The following is a 16,533-nucleotide window of genomic DNA, read 5'->3' on the forward strand; positions in this document are numbered from 1 at the left end:
TAGCACTCATCCAGTCATCCTATCTTGATTGTTGAATGCTTACTCTACACCTGTGGTAGTTCCTAATTTTTGTTGCTATTGCTCCTCTTTTTCAGTACTCAGTGCTGCTTTCGAATACTCCTTGCATGGTTATTTGCTAAAAGAGCATTCCTGGAAAGGTAAAGGGATGGTTTGCCAAAGTGTACTCAACAAGTCTACCAGCACCAAGCAAGTCCTTGGGATCTCCTCATTTTATCCCATTACTATGCAGCATGGACTCCTGCCATCAGCTGTTTAAGAAAGGGCTAGAAGTTACCATGACAATGGTGTGACATAAAATGCATATGGATCACATTATATGAGTCTACATATGGAAAATATTTGTACTGCAATATAAAGGAAATAGGTACCTAAAGTAGTTTTTTTCCCCTCTGAGAAGCTAAACAGAAATGGCAATTTATTCTATATTTTAGTTGACGTGGATATTTACCTTTCTATTCTTCACATACTGAGAAAGTATTAGAAGAGAGAAGCACTAGGCTTATTCCTCTAACTCCTTTGAGGGATGGGAAACAGTAATCACAGCTTTCAGGCTTTAAGCACAGGTTTCATGTTCTTAAGATTGAAGAGAAACCTACAGTTCCTCTCCTGCCCCTTTTATCAATTTAGTTCACTGGACATTGCTACTGGGTGCTGGAGGTTAACTGGCATGGGACCACTCATGCCCAGCCTTCTCCTCTGCCCACAGCACAGCAGCTGCTGGGAATAAGTCTCTGGAGCACTGCAACTCCCAAGCCCTGCCCAAGGCAGCTCCAGCCAAGAGCATGCTGCCAAAGCAAGACAGCAGTGCAGGTCTGAATGCCCAGGATTGCACCTGTACTCAGTTTCATTTATTAATGTGTTGCTTACTAGTCTAGATGCTACATCAGATATAGTATAAAACTTCTAAGCACCCTTATAGTCTCTTAAATATTAGGCGTCCAAGATTCACTTTGAATAATCTTTCTAGTCCAGTAATTATTTTATTAAATTTTAAACCTGTGGGGTTTTTTTAGGGTAAAAGTAACATTTCAATTTGAGGTATTTGAACACCATAATGCTGCCAAAAAAAAAACAAAAAAAAATCCCAAAAGACAAAAGCATCTGCTCAACCCTGCCATTCTCCCTGAGTGCATCTCGAACTTTCTTGTGTGTTGTGCAGAGAAATAACGTGACATCTGTCCCTTTGCCTCCCTTCTGGCACCTTTCTCCACTGGTCCTGTTGGGACCACAGTTAATGTTTTAAAGCATCTCATTCTGGGCCATGGCAGCACCCACTGACCATTCTTGACAGACCACTCTGCATTTTTGAATGCCTGCTGCTTTCAGTCATCGTATTAGGCGTCAAAACATAAAGTGAGACACAGACATCGAAGTCAATACTGGGCTTGTTGTAAGGTCTAAAACACATCATGATAAAAGCGGTCATGTAAAGCATTTCATGACCCCATTTCAATTTAGCTGTGGCATTCTGTAAACTGATGTGAGGCTCCCGAGAAAAATGATTGTTGGAAGTCTGGCTTTGCCCTTCAAAGCATGCCTTCTAAGAGACGAGTTCTTCTTTGGAGATTTGACTCCTGAGGATCAGACGACTCTTCCAAGCTGTGTTTGACTTAGCCCTTAAACAAGCCCAGTTTTTTTCCTGCGAGGAAAGGCCCTCGCAGCAAAAAAAAAGTCCCACCTACCCATTTTGCTGTTTACTCTCCCCCTGGTTTTCATTGACTCCTCGTCGTGGCCCCTCTGCTACGTCCTGGGCGCCGTTGCCAGCAGAGGCGCTTGGAGCGGCATTGTGCGCGGCGGCGGAGGGCTGCCGTGGGACATTAACTGCAGGTTTAGCAGCGCTCGGCACGGGCGGCCACTGCTCAGCGTGAGGCTTGGCGTTAACATGCACTCCGGGAGCAGCAAACGGGGCCTGGCCGGCAGCTGCCGGGGATGGGGACGCGGCCGCAGCCGGAGTGAAGGCGGATGACGGTGATGGGATGGAGGTGACTTTGGAGGTTACGGCTCCAAACGGCCTCGGTGTCTTATTGTAAGCCACACTCGCCGTGGCAGTGACTTTGGGTGCAATAGCAGAGGCAATGGGCACAGGCTTAACTACTTCTGTAGGTTCTCCCTATGCGAGATGAAAAACAAAAAAGAAACACACAAAACCACGCCAGACGCATGCGCATTCCTCAGCAGGGATTTTTGCTCCTCTCAGGGAGATAACCCACCTAGTGCAAAACCAAGAAGCAGATAGGCAAGCTTTACTGGGACTGCAGCCATGAAAAGCGCGGGGAAAAAAAAATCCAAAACCAAGCCATGCATTTTAGGGAGGGGAAGAATCCAAGCGTGCACAACCAGTATCAAATCCCACCATGCTAACTCCTCTCATCATATCCAAAACAGACACCTCACAAATCAAATTCAAGAGAAACTGAAGAACCGCTCTATTACAAAACCCATTGAGTAACTCATGTGGAAGAAATTAGTATTTTTTATAAAAATCAACATTCCACCTCTCGAACCCGATTGGAGATATGCATGTTTCCCACAGACAAATGGCACGTGCCTGTGTACACACACACGATATATTTATCTATCAATATGGGTCACAAGAGTGGAACCAGAGACCTGAAGCTCATTTACTAGAGACCAGTGCTTCAGGACTCAGCAAGCTTTTTCATTTACACTCTCCAACATCTTCATACACCCTCACCAGATCAAAACACTCAAACAAGGTGGTGGTCTTTGTGAGTGGGTTTTTTGGGTGTTCTGTTTGTTTGTTTCTGAGTGCTATGTTTTATCATGGTGGTTCCCATACTGTGGCATTTCAAAATCACAGCTGGCAAAAGAATTTTCATGTATAGGCCACTTGTAAGGGTTTTCAGGTTTACAAATAGCCTTCTTATCAAAAAAGAATCTCCGAAACTATTGCTTCACAATAAAGCACTAGAATAACTTGAGAACAAATAATTCCCCAGGGCTCTAAGGAAAGCAGAGGAATTGTTCTCTGAAACTCTAATATTTAGATAAGCTTCTTTCAAATACAAAGGGAGATTTCAGTACTGTTAAATTAAAAACTAAAAAAAAGCCAACAACAACAAAAAAGCCCAACAAAAAAAGCCCAAATGCACACAAGACACCCACCAAAAGCTCCACTACTCTTAGGGATAGAGGAAAAACTTCAGCAATATCTTTCTAAAAAACAGTGTTCCAAGACTTAGAAGAAAACATTTATCCACTTTTTTTTTTTAAGGATAATAATTTGCTAGATCTCTCAATTTTGGGACAGTGGGGTGGTTTGCAGGTGGAAAAAGGCAAGAGCAGGAATCACTGATTCAAATGCTGCGATACTCTTAATATAACACATGGGAAAGAGGCATGTTATATTGAAAGGAAAGTTTGAATGACAGTGCTTATCAGCAACAGGGTTTGACAGACAGGTAAAAGTTAGTGTCACGTGCTACATTTCTTGGTTGGGATGATTAACATACCTTTGGTACATGAATAAGATCAGGTTTTGTTGCAGAAGCCACTCTGGAAGAGGAAAAACAAATACATAATTATAAAAACCAAGTTCTTTAAGGTTTAAGCATTTCCTTCTTCCAACTCACCACATCCACCCACAGATATAGCAAATACTTCATTTTGTTTCCTCTAAAGGAAACACAAAGTCTTCACATCAATTCTACAACACTGTTGTTAATGCAAGGAAAAGGCAAAACCAAGCTGGACTAATTTATCCAGATATGAAATTAGCAACTCTAGCATCAAGCTATATTTGATTTATAAATTCGTAATACCATATCACCAGATAGGGTACGGTATTCTGCTCCAATATGCTTATTGTTTTCTACCCTCTCACAGAAACTACATAATGTAACTCAAAAGTTCTGGTCAGATAAATGGCATTTTAAATAGCACATAACCTATTATTTCAGGCTTAAAACAGAAAGCTGTCTTTTACAGCAACAAATAACAACTCTCTGAAGGACTTTGGAAGTCTACAGAAAACTTTCTGCACAGCCTTTAGTCTTCAAAGGTAAGGTTAATGTCATTTGAACTACACAATAGATGGCAAAAAATTCCTTCCAAACAGGTGTATTGAAACTACTATGGAGTGATGGGAAGGAAGTATTGCAACAGAATCTATTAAAAAGATAAAGAACTGACAGATTTTGTTATACCTAAAGTGAACACCTCACTTGGTTTCTTTTTTTCAGATTTGCATATACTTAAATGCAAAACCACACAGGCAATTAAAACAAAACAAATCACCACAAAACAGCAAAAAATCTGACACACTACCACTTTGCCTGTAAACATGGCTGATGATACACTTGAGTCTTTCCATGCAGTTTCAACACAAAACCAGCAGTTACATCCTGCCTGGAATCACACAAACCTGATTTCCAATGAACCTTCTAAACAGTTCATGCTTTTTTTGTTGTTGTTTGTTGTTGTTTTGAAGAATTGAAGCTGGATTCTCATTTCCAGAAGACAATTTGTCAGGGAGGCAAAAAGGCTTGTTTAACTGGAGACAGTTCACAGAGGCTACAATTTAAAACACCTCTACTGTAGAAACCAGTTTTTCTATTTTTATCAGGAAAACATGGAGAGATAGATTGGAATCAGGCACACTTGATGCTTCTAACTTCTTTTTTATTTTCCCTTTTGTCCTTTTTTTGCCCCCCTTTTCTTATTTTTCTTTTTTTTTTTTTTTCCCTTTTTACTATTTACATTCAAAATGTTTCCTCCTTCTCTCAAAGTCATTCGGCCTTAAGGACTCATCAGATTTCAACAGCAATGCTGCTTCAAGTCCAGTAGCCAACTTATAAAAAGGGAGACACATATGATCCACACACTGTATTAGCAAAAAAAGAAAAATCACTGCATGGGAAGGTCATCTTCTGCACTTTGCCTTCACCATTTGTGTATCACTGCTGACACACATTATGTCCACATCAACAGCGATTCTCAACAGAACGAGAGGTTTTTGTCCACTCTGAGAAGCAGGTCCATTCTCTCCTTTCCCACAGAGTGTACAGCCTATGAGAAGCCTGACCCTGGCCCTCTAAAGCACTGGGGGGCATCATTAATCACTCCTAACAGCAGAGTTGTCAATTTGCAGCAACAAAAGCAAGCAGAAAAAAATGCCAACATATATGGAAACTTTTCTTTCTTTTTTAAGACAAGAGTTAGAAGGAAACATGCATTCACTCCATGTCTTCAGTATACATTCTTTAATAAAGCAACTTGGAACGTTTTGAGTATTTATTACACTCATCTAACAGTAAGAAGTAGAATGACATTCATTAAGTCAACTACTATATTTCACGCTTGAGAAAAAAAAAACCAACCTTCTCTTGGCTAATGCCGAACCTTGAAGTTTCAGACTTATAAAAGGAGCATACACACTTTTTTGGGTGGAAATTTTTTAATTTTTTTTTTTCCAAAGCAATAATATTGGCCTTTGTAATGGATGAGATTGCTCTCCATTCATCAGTACAGCACTGAGAAAAAAAATTATTTCAAACCACTACTGATGATCCTAAGATATAATCTTAAAAAATTCATCTTCAAAAATACCATACAAAAGAAAGAAAAAGAAAAAAGGGTGAAAAAAGAGCTTGGTAACAAAAATGTTTCCAATGTTCTTTTTAATATTGGTGTCAGACAACTTAACATGACTTTATTTCCCCCAAACATACTTGAATTAGGACATAAATTTTTGTGTCCCAGACATACTTCAAACAGTTTGACTTGGCCTTGTTGACTTCAGACCATAATCAGCCTAAAACCTGTGATTTATCCCACATTGTATCAAGAAACGCTCACTCAGCAAACTGAGCCACATCCAACTATGAAAAATGTATGGTGGTTAGACAAGACAGTACAAAAGGAAATGCACACTTCAAGCTGAAAAGCAAAACACATCCCACTCACGCATTTACGAAAATACTTTCCTTATCATTTTGATAGATGCTACCAAATTACATAAGCCAAAAAGTAATTAACCTGCAGAATCTTGTACATTTTCTTAGTTGTTTGCACTTTGTTTGACACTTAGCAATTAAACACATTAAGATTTTATGCTGGTTTGGTCACGTTGAATGAATAACTGATGATACAGGCTTTCAAAATGAGATGACATGCTTGCCATGTTACTGTAAGCTTGAAGCATGGTATTTACTGAATGATTTAAAACTAGTAGTTCAGTACACTAGTTCATGCATTATTTTCAGCAATATACAAACAAAGCAAAGACTTAAATTCTCAGCTTAACTGCTTATTATAAACCACACATACAACAGGCCTTGGCAAACAGCTACAGTATCAAGCTTCTTAGGAATAATTATAGACAATGAAAATGGAAGCAGGAGCCATCACTTACTGATAACCTAATACTGAAAATGAAAGTGCACTAAGTTTTTGTACAGGCTTCTCCAAGCCATTTGTTCTTTCAAAAAAAAGAAAAAAAGAAAAAAGCGTGCTATATTTAGCCTGTATAAACAGTTCCTTTCGACCAAACATGATCAAATTTTCTCTCTAAACATACCACAAGCCATTCCTCTCAGATGAATACTTTTGTGACATTTAATGCAATTCAAAACATTCCAACTTCCAGCACAGCCTTATTAGGAAAATGCATTAGTCTGCTCTTCACAGTGAGCAACATGCCCTCGTTCCTTAAATTCCTTTTATTTGTTTCCTTTCAAAGTATTTCATCCATTTTTTATAAAAAGATAACAGCAATACAATGGAAGCTTTCCATGATTAAAAATATCTGGGAAAACTCATTATTAAAGGCAAAGCTAAAGTACTTTGTGCTGATTCAGTACACACAACCAAAAAGTCACCTCTAAAGACACTGTAATCTCAGTAATTAGCATCAATACAAACCAAGATTTTTTTGGACAAGTCCTGTGTGTATAACTACCCAACACAGGCCCAAAACCTCAGCCAATAAATCCTGAAAGCTTCATTGAACCTAAAATCCAAGAGGAGTTTCAGACCCGCTTGTCCTTTAAAGTCTATTTAAAGTTCCATCTCCTGTCCTTCTGCCCCTTAGTAAAAGCATGATATAATTTAAAAGGCAAATGTTAAACTCAGTAGAAATAACAAAAGAAGGTAATTGCACTTTTATGAGCCTCTCTACAGACAAGGGGAGCACTCAATGCCAGTATTAATCTAGGTATTGCATTTGAAATATTTCTGTCTCTGTAACTTAAAGGATTCCTCATAAATCTTAGTGTGAGATAAAACAGGAAGCAGCTGCAAAAACTTTATTCATGTAACAAAGTTCGAGGCTGGAACACTTTCCACAAAATTGCATTCATTGTACTGAACTGAACCTTTCTATGAGGAGGAAAGAAGAAAGGAAGAAATATTTATTTCCCACTCTTCTCATTTTCAAAACTAACTCCTTTTTCAGACCTGATTCATTAAGATATAATTTCTGACAGCAGATACTACATCCCTGAAAAGCCACTAGTCTGATCTTCCTTCTGAAAATCTCATATTTTGGTGGTTTTGCCATTGTAGTTTGCAGTTCTGTTCATTTGCTTCTTTTCTGGAGAGCAGTCAGTTGACAGGGCAGAAAGCTAAATGCATTTCCTTTTCATAAATTAGCCAAATTATGAAAAAAAAATGACAAGCAGAAAACATTTAATATGTATAACAAGTAACTAGGAGTTATCGGAATGAAAACAAATGCAAATGTCATTTAAAGCACAGAAAAAATCCCCAATCCAAATATATTTCTTTTTCCTTAGACCTAAACCTAGTCTAGAAAAGAGAAGACTGAGGGGGGTTCTTATTAATATTTTCAAATATGTAAACGGGGGGGTCTCAGGAGGTTGGGACATCCCTTTTTTCTATAGTAGCTAGCAACAGGACAAGGGGTAATGGGATGAAGCTGGAACACAAAAAGTTCCACTTAAATATTTGAAAAAACTATTTTACTGTGAGGGTGACAGAGCAGTGGAACAGGCTGCCCAGAGGAGTTGTGGAGTCTCTTTCCTTGGAAAGACCTTCAAGACCTGCCTGGACATGTTCCTATGCGATCTGATCTAGGTTGACCTGCTTCTGCAGTGTGGTTGGACTAGATGATCTTTCAAGGTCCCTTCCAACTCCTACCAATTCTATGATTCTGTGAAACCCTTTCTCTATTGCAGTCATAATTAATTTCTTACCAACCTTGCTCTGGCTCACAAAAATAGAAAAGCAACAAAATTCTTAAGCTTGCTTCTTTTTGCAACTTGGACACCATCAGAAATGGTTGCCTTTCATACAATAATATATATTTTCCACAGTTCAGTAGAAACATACATGTTGACCCAGGCAACATCAGTAGGTAAATCAGTGCTTTGGTAATTTTGCCATCACTACACATGTGGCCTTGAGACTGCAAGCCTGTACACATCCCAATGAACAGAAAAGCAGAGGTAGCAAAATTATCATTAAATACTACTCAACGAGAACTGGAATTACTTGAACTCATTGCAAAAAGATTACTTTTTTCCTCCTCAAGAAACACAGAAATGTTTTCAAATCTACCAACAGATGGCTGACAACATTTTATTCCTTAAGTAATTCTCTTTATTCTAGTTTCTTATGTCAGTTTTCATTTGGGTGAACATACCATATTATGACAAATATGAGCATGTTAGAGTCAAACAATGCAGACTTCAGCACTGGTTGCCTGCTTAAGGGAGTAAACGGCAACTACAAACCAATGACATGGGAGAGAGAAGATGGGATGCATAATATCATTTCAGATACCATACATCTCCAGGAGTCTTGGCATGAACATCCATTCTGAAAACTAATTATTACATTTAAAACTGATTCTTTTCTCTTGCCCTGTAACATACAGGCTATAAACTCAAGAACTCAAATGTTAAAATGCAAACAGTGTGAGAGACAGATGTCTCAGCATAAACAAAACATTGAGAAGAGTTTCTGTGGCTGCTCCCTTTGTATGTGAAATCTCAGAAAAAAAACCTCTTCAGTCAGACAAATCACTTTAATCAGCTTAAAACTTCTAGGCTTCTGTGCCCTTTGATGAAGTATATTTAATGTAATATGCTGAGAATATCAATATTTATTTCTTGACAGAACAGAACCTCGAAATAATACTTAACATCTTACTTCATTCTGTTTAGCCAGGGAATATTAGCTCGTAAGACTCAACAGATTCTAAATTTTCAGTAAGTTTAAAGGAGGAGAGGTAATATAACATGCATATCAGTATTTTACATTTGGTATTACTAACTTTACATCCTCACACCGTGCACTCCTCCAGCACACCAGATTATGATGAAGCAGTATGTTAGGTAAAAAATGAAGAAAAAAAATGTTCTTGCTTTACTAGCTATTTGATACTTGGCCAAATCAAACATAGGTCCCCTCTCTTACATTTAAATAGGGTTTGGGATTTCACCATTATGTGTTAAAATAAACAGTGCTGACATTTTAGGAGAGAAACAAGCTGCCCTTTGCTTTGGTATTCCTACCCACAAAGGATTAGTTGTTTTCAAGACCTCCCAAACACAACCACTGCTCGAAGTCTCATTCCTGTGGTCTGTGGCAACCCTACTGAATGCATTTGTAAAGAGAGTTTAAGTGCATGCAGATAATATTTTATTCTATTTAAGTAGAACCAGAGACCAAACAAAAAAACTAAGGAAAAATACTGTGGTATTTCTCTCACCTTCCGTCTGCCAGAGACTTTTAAAAACATGCCTCTTGCTCCCATGAAGGCAAAAGTTTAGAAGCCTGGAAAGACTACGTGCATGACCATCGCTGGACTAGAAGGCACATCTATCTATATCTACCAGTGACTTCCCTGGTCAAAGCCCACCCCAATAGCAAGTTTGGCTGGTCCCTGACAATCCTCTATAGAAGATCACGGCTGAGTGTCCTAGAAAAGTTAAAGCAGTCTATATACAAGAGGTAGTTCAGTATGTCTAAATGATCGAGTTTGGTAGGCAGGAATCCCATCCTGCCACTGCTTGGCTACTCACAAGCAATATGAAAATTAATGGTTTGTATATAAGATCTCCTTATACATTGCCTTCAGTGATGATGATAATTTCTAACAGTTGAACCTTGTTATAAACTGAATTTTTGCTTGTCTTTAAGCTTTCCTGAATCTGTCTGGCCAAGTTGTAGTAGTCACCTAAGTGCAAATAATAAAACAAACCAACTACATCTGGGCTGTTAACAAAGTGGAATTTATACATTCTATTTTCATTAGAAGTGCTTATCAGAATCTAATTATAACACAGCAAGCTACCTTTTAAAAATAGTCATTTTATGCTTAATGAAAAGCATAGGTCTAAATGACTCACAGACCTAGTCTGTCCTCCAAAGTTCTAAAAAAAAAAAATACTCAACTTCATGCTGAATTCAGTCTCTTATCAAATCTAGGTTATAATTTAGGAGACTCAAAACTAAACACAAAATTATTTTTTCCAATGCTTTCCGCAATACAGTGAGTAATGCTTAAATTACTTCCTTTGTCTAAAACACAGCCCAAGTAAGCTTGAAAGTGCAGTCATATCTATTTTAACTGGAAATTCATGACAAACAGCTCCCCAGTTGCCAACATAACCTTATTTGGGCCTTTTTTTTCCTCCCTCCTTAAGTGTATGTTCTGGAATGAGCACTTATATTGATTTTTTTTCTCTCAAATGAAAAATTTGAAGGGAGTCATCATTATGTTTTACTTCTTATGGGAGCTAAGCACATCTGTCCCCTACAAAGCAGCTCAGACATCCACACCTTTAAGAAAAACTGAGAAATGTAGTCGAAGCAGAGTTTAGGCAAGATGAAACAGATGAAAACTGTTTGAGGTGCCAGGCAGCAGTAACAAATAAGACCCATGTCCTTTACTAGTTCACCAGCATGGAAAGCAGTGTTACCCACACAGACCCCAGAAGCACTGCCCAGGCATTTTTGGCCAAATGCTGACTGCTTCCTCATAACCTGCTGTTTATTGACTTACAATGATACAATATAAGCAACCTAATACCACAACTTTTGAATTTACATCTGTGGTGTCTGGAGCTGTACGTTGTCTCAACCACATGGATATGGGGAGAGCTTGCCACAAATGTATGGCAGTCAGAAAAACTGCTGAGCCTGTGGTTGGTCCAGGAAAGCCACGGATGTGGCAGATGTATTTGTTTCTTAATTGTTGACATTAACAAGGATGAATTCTGATGGTTTAATAGGATATGCTACGGTTTTAATTCTTTTCAGTTTAAGGTCAAGAATGCCATTAAGCACTCTTGTGACTTCCAGCCTACCACCAAACTGAGGAAATATTCTTTCCCATCCATCCTCCCTGACATCTCTTTCCTCTCTCCTATGCCACCCTAACAGCAAGGGATGCACACGCACCCTCTAAGGTGGATAAGGCCAGGGCCTGGATGGCAAACTGCCACAAAGACAACCACAAGCCTTTCCACAGCAAGAAAATTGCCACCATACATACCAACCAGTTGTCATCAGAGCAGGTGTGTTTAGAGGGGCTCTCCCAGGCTGTCCTCTAAGGGGACACCACCACAGGTGGTGGTAGCTGAGGACAGGAGAGCTAAAGCACTGTAAACTGTTTTACAGAATTACTATAGGACTAGTTTAATGAACATCCACTTGCCAGAAGAAGTTAACTTTTCCACTACAGGTCCTCACTTTTGTTGCCCTTAATAATTTTCATGCATTGTTTATATATTTAAGGTCACTGGCTTAGCAGCATGTATTGCAATCTAACCTGCTGAGAAAAAGCTATTTTCTCATGTCTCCACATGGCTGTCTAGTATAACTTTAGATATCTAAGAACTTCCATTTGAAAGAAGTCTTATAAGGAAACCTCCAACTATTGCATCTAGAATTCTTCAAGTCAGCCTGGCCAACAGGTCTCATCACCATACCTTTTAAGGGAAAAGGAAGTCAAAAGAGCAACTATCAGGGTATGAGCTGCTGCTGAAAACTATTGTGTTTACCACAAAAGCTAAACAAGACAGACTGAAAATAGTTACTTTCTGTAGTCAATAAACTGGCCAAGGAAGAAATTATACTGGGAACTCTAACATTGATTAAATAAAGATGCATAAAGCAGAGTGCAGTATCTCTTCTGTTGTTGGTAACAACTGTGAAAGAAGAGGAAAAAATAGTAATTCCATTCCACTCCAGTTGATCCAGCTAATGAAAACTTTTTCCCTTTCCACAGCCTAACTTTAGAAAAAGCAGCTTTTGTCCTTCTTGTCTCAAAATACTTGGGGGATATTCACAGCACACTCACACCACATGAAGCAATTAACTACTGTTATGCAAAACAGATGCAAAATACAGTCACAAAACCTGTTGAGATTTTTCCGCAAAGCCACAAACAGTACATTGCCAATTAAAAAAGACAAAAGCAAGCAAGTAATGTTCAACGGGCATATGTGTTTATTATCTCATGTAGTTCTGTGGTTCTGTGCCACAGACATGACTTTCTACTGACAATACCCTGGAATTTTTCAAAAGCAGTAATTTTTCAAGAGATCAGTAAAAAAAAAAAAGCCCCCAAAACAGTGCAGCTGTGCAATTCAGCTGTTCAGCAATTCAACTACCACTTACCTACCTATTAGGTGAAATAACAGATACATACTAGTTAAACTTGCAGCAGTGGTTCTCAGCTTTGCTTCAGACCTCTAGAAAATGCTGTATACATGAAAATCTGCCTGCTTTTCCCAGCATTACCAAAAACCCCATCTTGTGCTGTTATGCTTTCATGAAACCTCCACTATCATTCAGGAAGACATTTCTTTTCTAAACAACCAAGCATTAATTTACTCTCCTTCCACTACAGGAAGGTAGCAAGAGCTTTATTGATGAGTCAGGACACTTAAATTTTGATTCTCAACAGCTGAGAGGTGATCTTGCATGGCACAGGACAGGTTTTATTTAAACAGTGTCTCATTTTTTCCTGTGGGACTATGCTTAGGAACAGTTTATGTAATAACATCAGTGAATTCATGTATCTACCCTTTTTTTAACCTGTTCTTTACATCATACATTCACAGAGGTGCAAATTTAACTATCCGAAATCAAGAAAATAAACACCTACCTGCATAGGTACGAAATACACAATTTGGCCAGTTCAAGTTAACTTGAACTATTTTCAGTATATGAAGGGCACAGCCCATATTTAAACTGTGTAAGCTCCTTTTAATCCATTTAGAGACAACTGTCCCTTGACAGATCATCACATATCCTTTTATAATTAAAGAATGCCTGCAAGTTAGCATCATAAACCATGCATGTCAGAGAGATGTGTTTTTTCAAAGGAAAGCAACAGGTGTGGGGTATATTCTGTATTTAAAAAACAAAAGTGTAAATAGAGACAAGTAACATCACTTGTGGCACCCAAACAATGAGATGAGTGTTTAGGAAGGAAAAAGTGACACAGATTGCACAGTGGACTGAGGTAGGATGGGAGTACTAGGGAGTACTTGGGAGTATTAGGTCAGGTATACTGTTTGCAGTTTACCAGATTTTAGGTAGCTCATAACAGAGAGAAGAGTGAAAATTATTCTTTTCCCATTCTTAACATTGGGACAACAGGAGCAAGATAAGTCAATTTTCGAAAGATAATTTGAAATAAACACCATTGAGACTGTCACACAGTCCCAATAATAAATAAAATACAAACCTCCACATTTTCTGAAAAGGGTGGAGAAGTTTCACTCTTAAATATACTCACATACTAACCAAATTCACAGGTAAGAAGAGTCATATTCTAAGAAATGTTTCAGCCTTCCAAAATGCAAACCTTTCCATTTATCTAGACTTGGCCAGAAGTGCAGGAAACACCACTGCTCACGCATGACTGCTGAGCGACTGCCAAATCCCAAGGCTACTTCAGGTTCTGGGAAGTAAACCAACAGGGCTTTAGAAACTTTTTGATCAGAAAACTTTTGGACCTGGGTCAAACGGCTATTCTTCAAGCTTGCTGTCTTTCTGGCAGTCTCATTACACTATTGAATTTAATGGACGTTTGACTTAACACTAGCATCAGAGACTCAAAAGCAACAGCAAGAAAGTTTTGCCTAACTTTTTTACTGATATAGGTAATTAAAAAAAAAAAAAAAAATGGTCAGTGTCCCAAAGCACTATAAACATTACAGTTATGCCAGCATCAAAAACTTTTAAATCAGGTTGTTTACAAATCAATAATGTTGTAAAAATCAGATCTGTGCTACTTTATTCTTTAGGAAATTACAGTGCAGAAAAGCACGTCGGACTTATGAAGTGATGCTTCCTCATGCAGAAAGCACAGACTTCCCCTGTATTTCCTAGTTTGAGACACTGACAGCTTTGCTCATGTTCTCCTTTGTACTATGCAACTTTCTGCAGTTGAATTGGAGGCTGCTGAAGGCTTTCCTGTAATAAAAATCCCACGGGGAAAACAAGACACAGCATGATGACAACAACGATGACAAGACTGGTTTCCATCATGGTGAGAGAATTTCTTCAACTTTTATGTTCCAGTTGCCAAACACTGGCACAAAACATGCCTCAGCAACAGGCAGAGAATAACATTAGCTGTTACTAACAATTATTTTTGTAGCTATGTACTGGCATACTAGAAGAGACCATATTCTTGTCTCCACTTTGCCACTGATTTGTTATGGCATAATGATTACGTTATCTTCAGTTTTCTCATCTTTACGTTTAATTAATCATATTATATTTAATCCTTTTACATTCATATAACAAGCACAAAATAAATGTAAAATAAAGCCATTTTTAGGGAAACAAATGGACTAAGAAAGTGATCAGTTAAGCTATGTCTCTCATCTCAGTCATAGGACAAAGTTGGTGTGCTTTATGCAGGCAGTAACACTACGTATTTCTTAAGAAAAATGTCACTCAAGGCACTAAAAAGTTTTTGGCAATTAAGAGCTGACACCTCTCAATCTTGGGTCCAATCACTTGCACAGGAGAGCTTTGAGTGTTTCATACCTTCATAGTACGTAAAATCCTGCCCAGCTGCTGGATAAAGTTGCTGTTTCATACAACTTCAAAAGGTCTCATTTTTTCAGTGAATCAAACATAGCATTTTCAGGCTGCCCACTCAAGCCAGGCTTGCTCCAGCTGGCATAAAACCAGAGAAGGCAAAATTGGAGAAGTGTTTTATTATCACTAAGAGAGGAGCAATTCTCTCAAGGAGGAAAGAAATAGTATTTCTTCCATTTCTAAACTTACCATTAACAAAAGCTTCAAAGAGCTTATATGACTGACACCATGGAAGAGAGCCAGAGAATTGTCCTAACACATGGAGACAGACAGTTTATATTGACATATCTGAGTGCCCTGCCCTTCAATACTCTCGCCTACTCCCTTGTAAACTGACTCAAGATTTGGATGGGCAATTTTTCCCTTTGAAAGTAATGACAAGCCAAACATAGAAAGAACAGCAATCAAGCTGAAATATAAAATTAGGTATTTCTGTAACAGCACTGTTTATTTTGCAGATACAGCTAAAGCCTGAAAGAAGGTAGCACTGCACCACATTAGACACTGTACGCACAAACACTATACAACTTCAGTGCAGCAATGTTTGTTTTCAGATACCAAAGCAAAAGATTCTCAGTGCAAGATACTGTTGGTTTGCTGTGTGAAAATAGGGTTGGACTATTTTTTTTTTAAATGTCTGAGAGTCTGTTAATACCTTCCATTCCCTTGACAGAATATAATCAAGGGCTGATTTCCTCAAGTATTCACATCTCAAAGGAGTCTCTGTATCCTCAAAAAAACATACAGATATACTCATGACTAGTATTTGGACCAGACAAACACATGTATTCTGGGGTGTAGAGGAGTTTTAACAGCTGCATTGTTCTAATGCAGCTGTTCACAATTACTGGCATGCATTGTGAGGCTCTCCTGATTACTGCACGTTTAATCTATATATAAATGCACTATTTTGCTGCTCAGAAGTTTGGCATTTAGGTGGTATCTGCAAGGCTTAAAAACCCGTGTCTGCCTGTGATGCCCCCAGTCGGCTATTTCAAAGTGTGCCAACAGAATTAAAACATCACTGAATATCATGCCACTCTGAGGTGTCTGTGTTATTTTAAGAAGTGAAGATACACTGTAGCCAACTTCACATTGTTTCCTTAAATCCTTCACTCAGTAACTACAGACACAGCTCAAAATAAATGTGCAATGCCAATGGCACCACAATGTACATCCTAGCTAACAAGCACCTGAGCTTTCCAAAAGGTATGAGATGGGCTGCACAGGTGAAACCAGAAATGAGTGGTAAAGTCTCACCTCAGACTGTGAATAGCAAGTCACTACCAGTCACACAAGAGAACCTACACACTCTCTTAAAGGCATTTGCAAGGAAACCTGCTATTTGAGAGCAGAGTTAGGGGGAACATTTAAATCACTTACCTGAAATACAAGAACTCTGAAAGCACTGGCTCACTGACTGCAGAAAATATTTGTTACAAACAATACCTAATTTGGTCC

General features: G+C 38.5%; 1 protein-coding gene across 8 annotated transcripts in view; it reads right to left on the minus strand.

Moving 5' to 3' along the window:
• The window catches only part of PDLIM5 (PDZ and LIM domain 5), a 116,432-nt gene that overhangs the window by 49,112 nt on the left and 50,787 nt on the right, over positions 1-16,533 (minus strand). For 5 of the 8 annotated variants that reach the window (XM_061991697.1, XM_061991693.1, XM_061991696.1 and 2 more), the window contains exons 4-5: positions 3,495-3,537; positions 1,704-2,131 (exon numbers count right to left, since the gene is read on the minus strand). In XM_061991697.1, coding sequence (XP_061847681.1) covers positions 1,704-2,131; positions 3,495-3,537 — 471 coding nt within the window. The remainder of the gene's footprint in view (positions 1-1,703; positions 2,132-3,494; positions 3,538-16,533) is intronic. The other 3 variants (XM_061991699.1, XM_061991698.1, XM_061991701.1) reach the window with 1 other exon arrangement.

This window comes from Colius striatus, chromosome 3 (assembly GCF_028858725.1).
Source record: "Colius striatus isolate bColStr4 chromosome 3, bColStr4.1.hap1, whole genome shotgun sequence".
NCBI classification, from domain to species: Eukaryota; Metazoa; Chordata; class Aves; order Coliiformes; family Coliidae; genus Colius; species Colius striatus.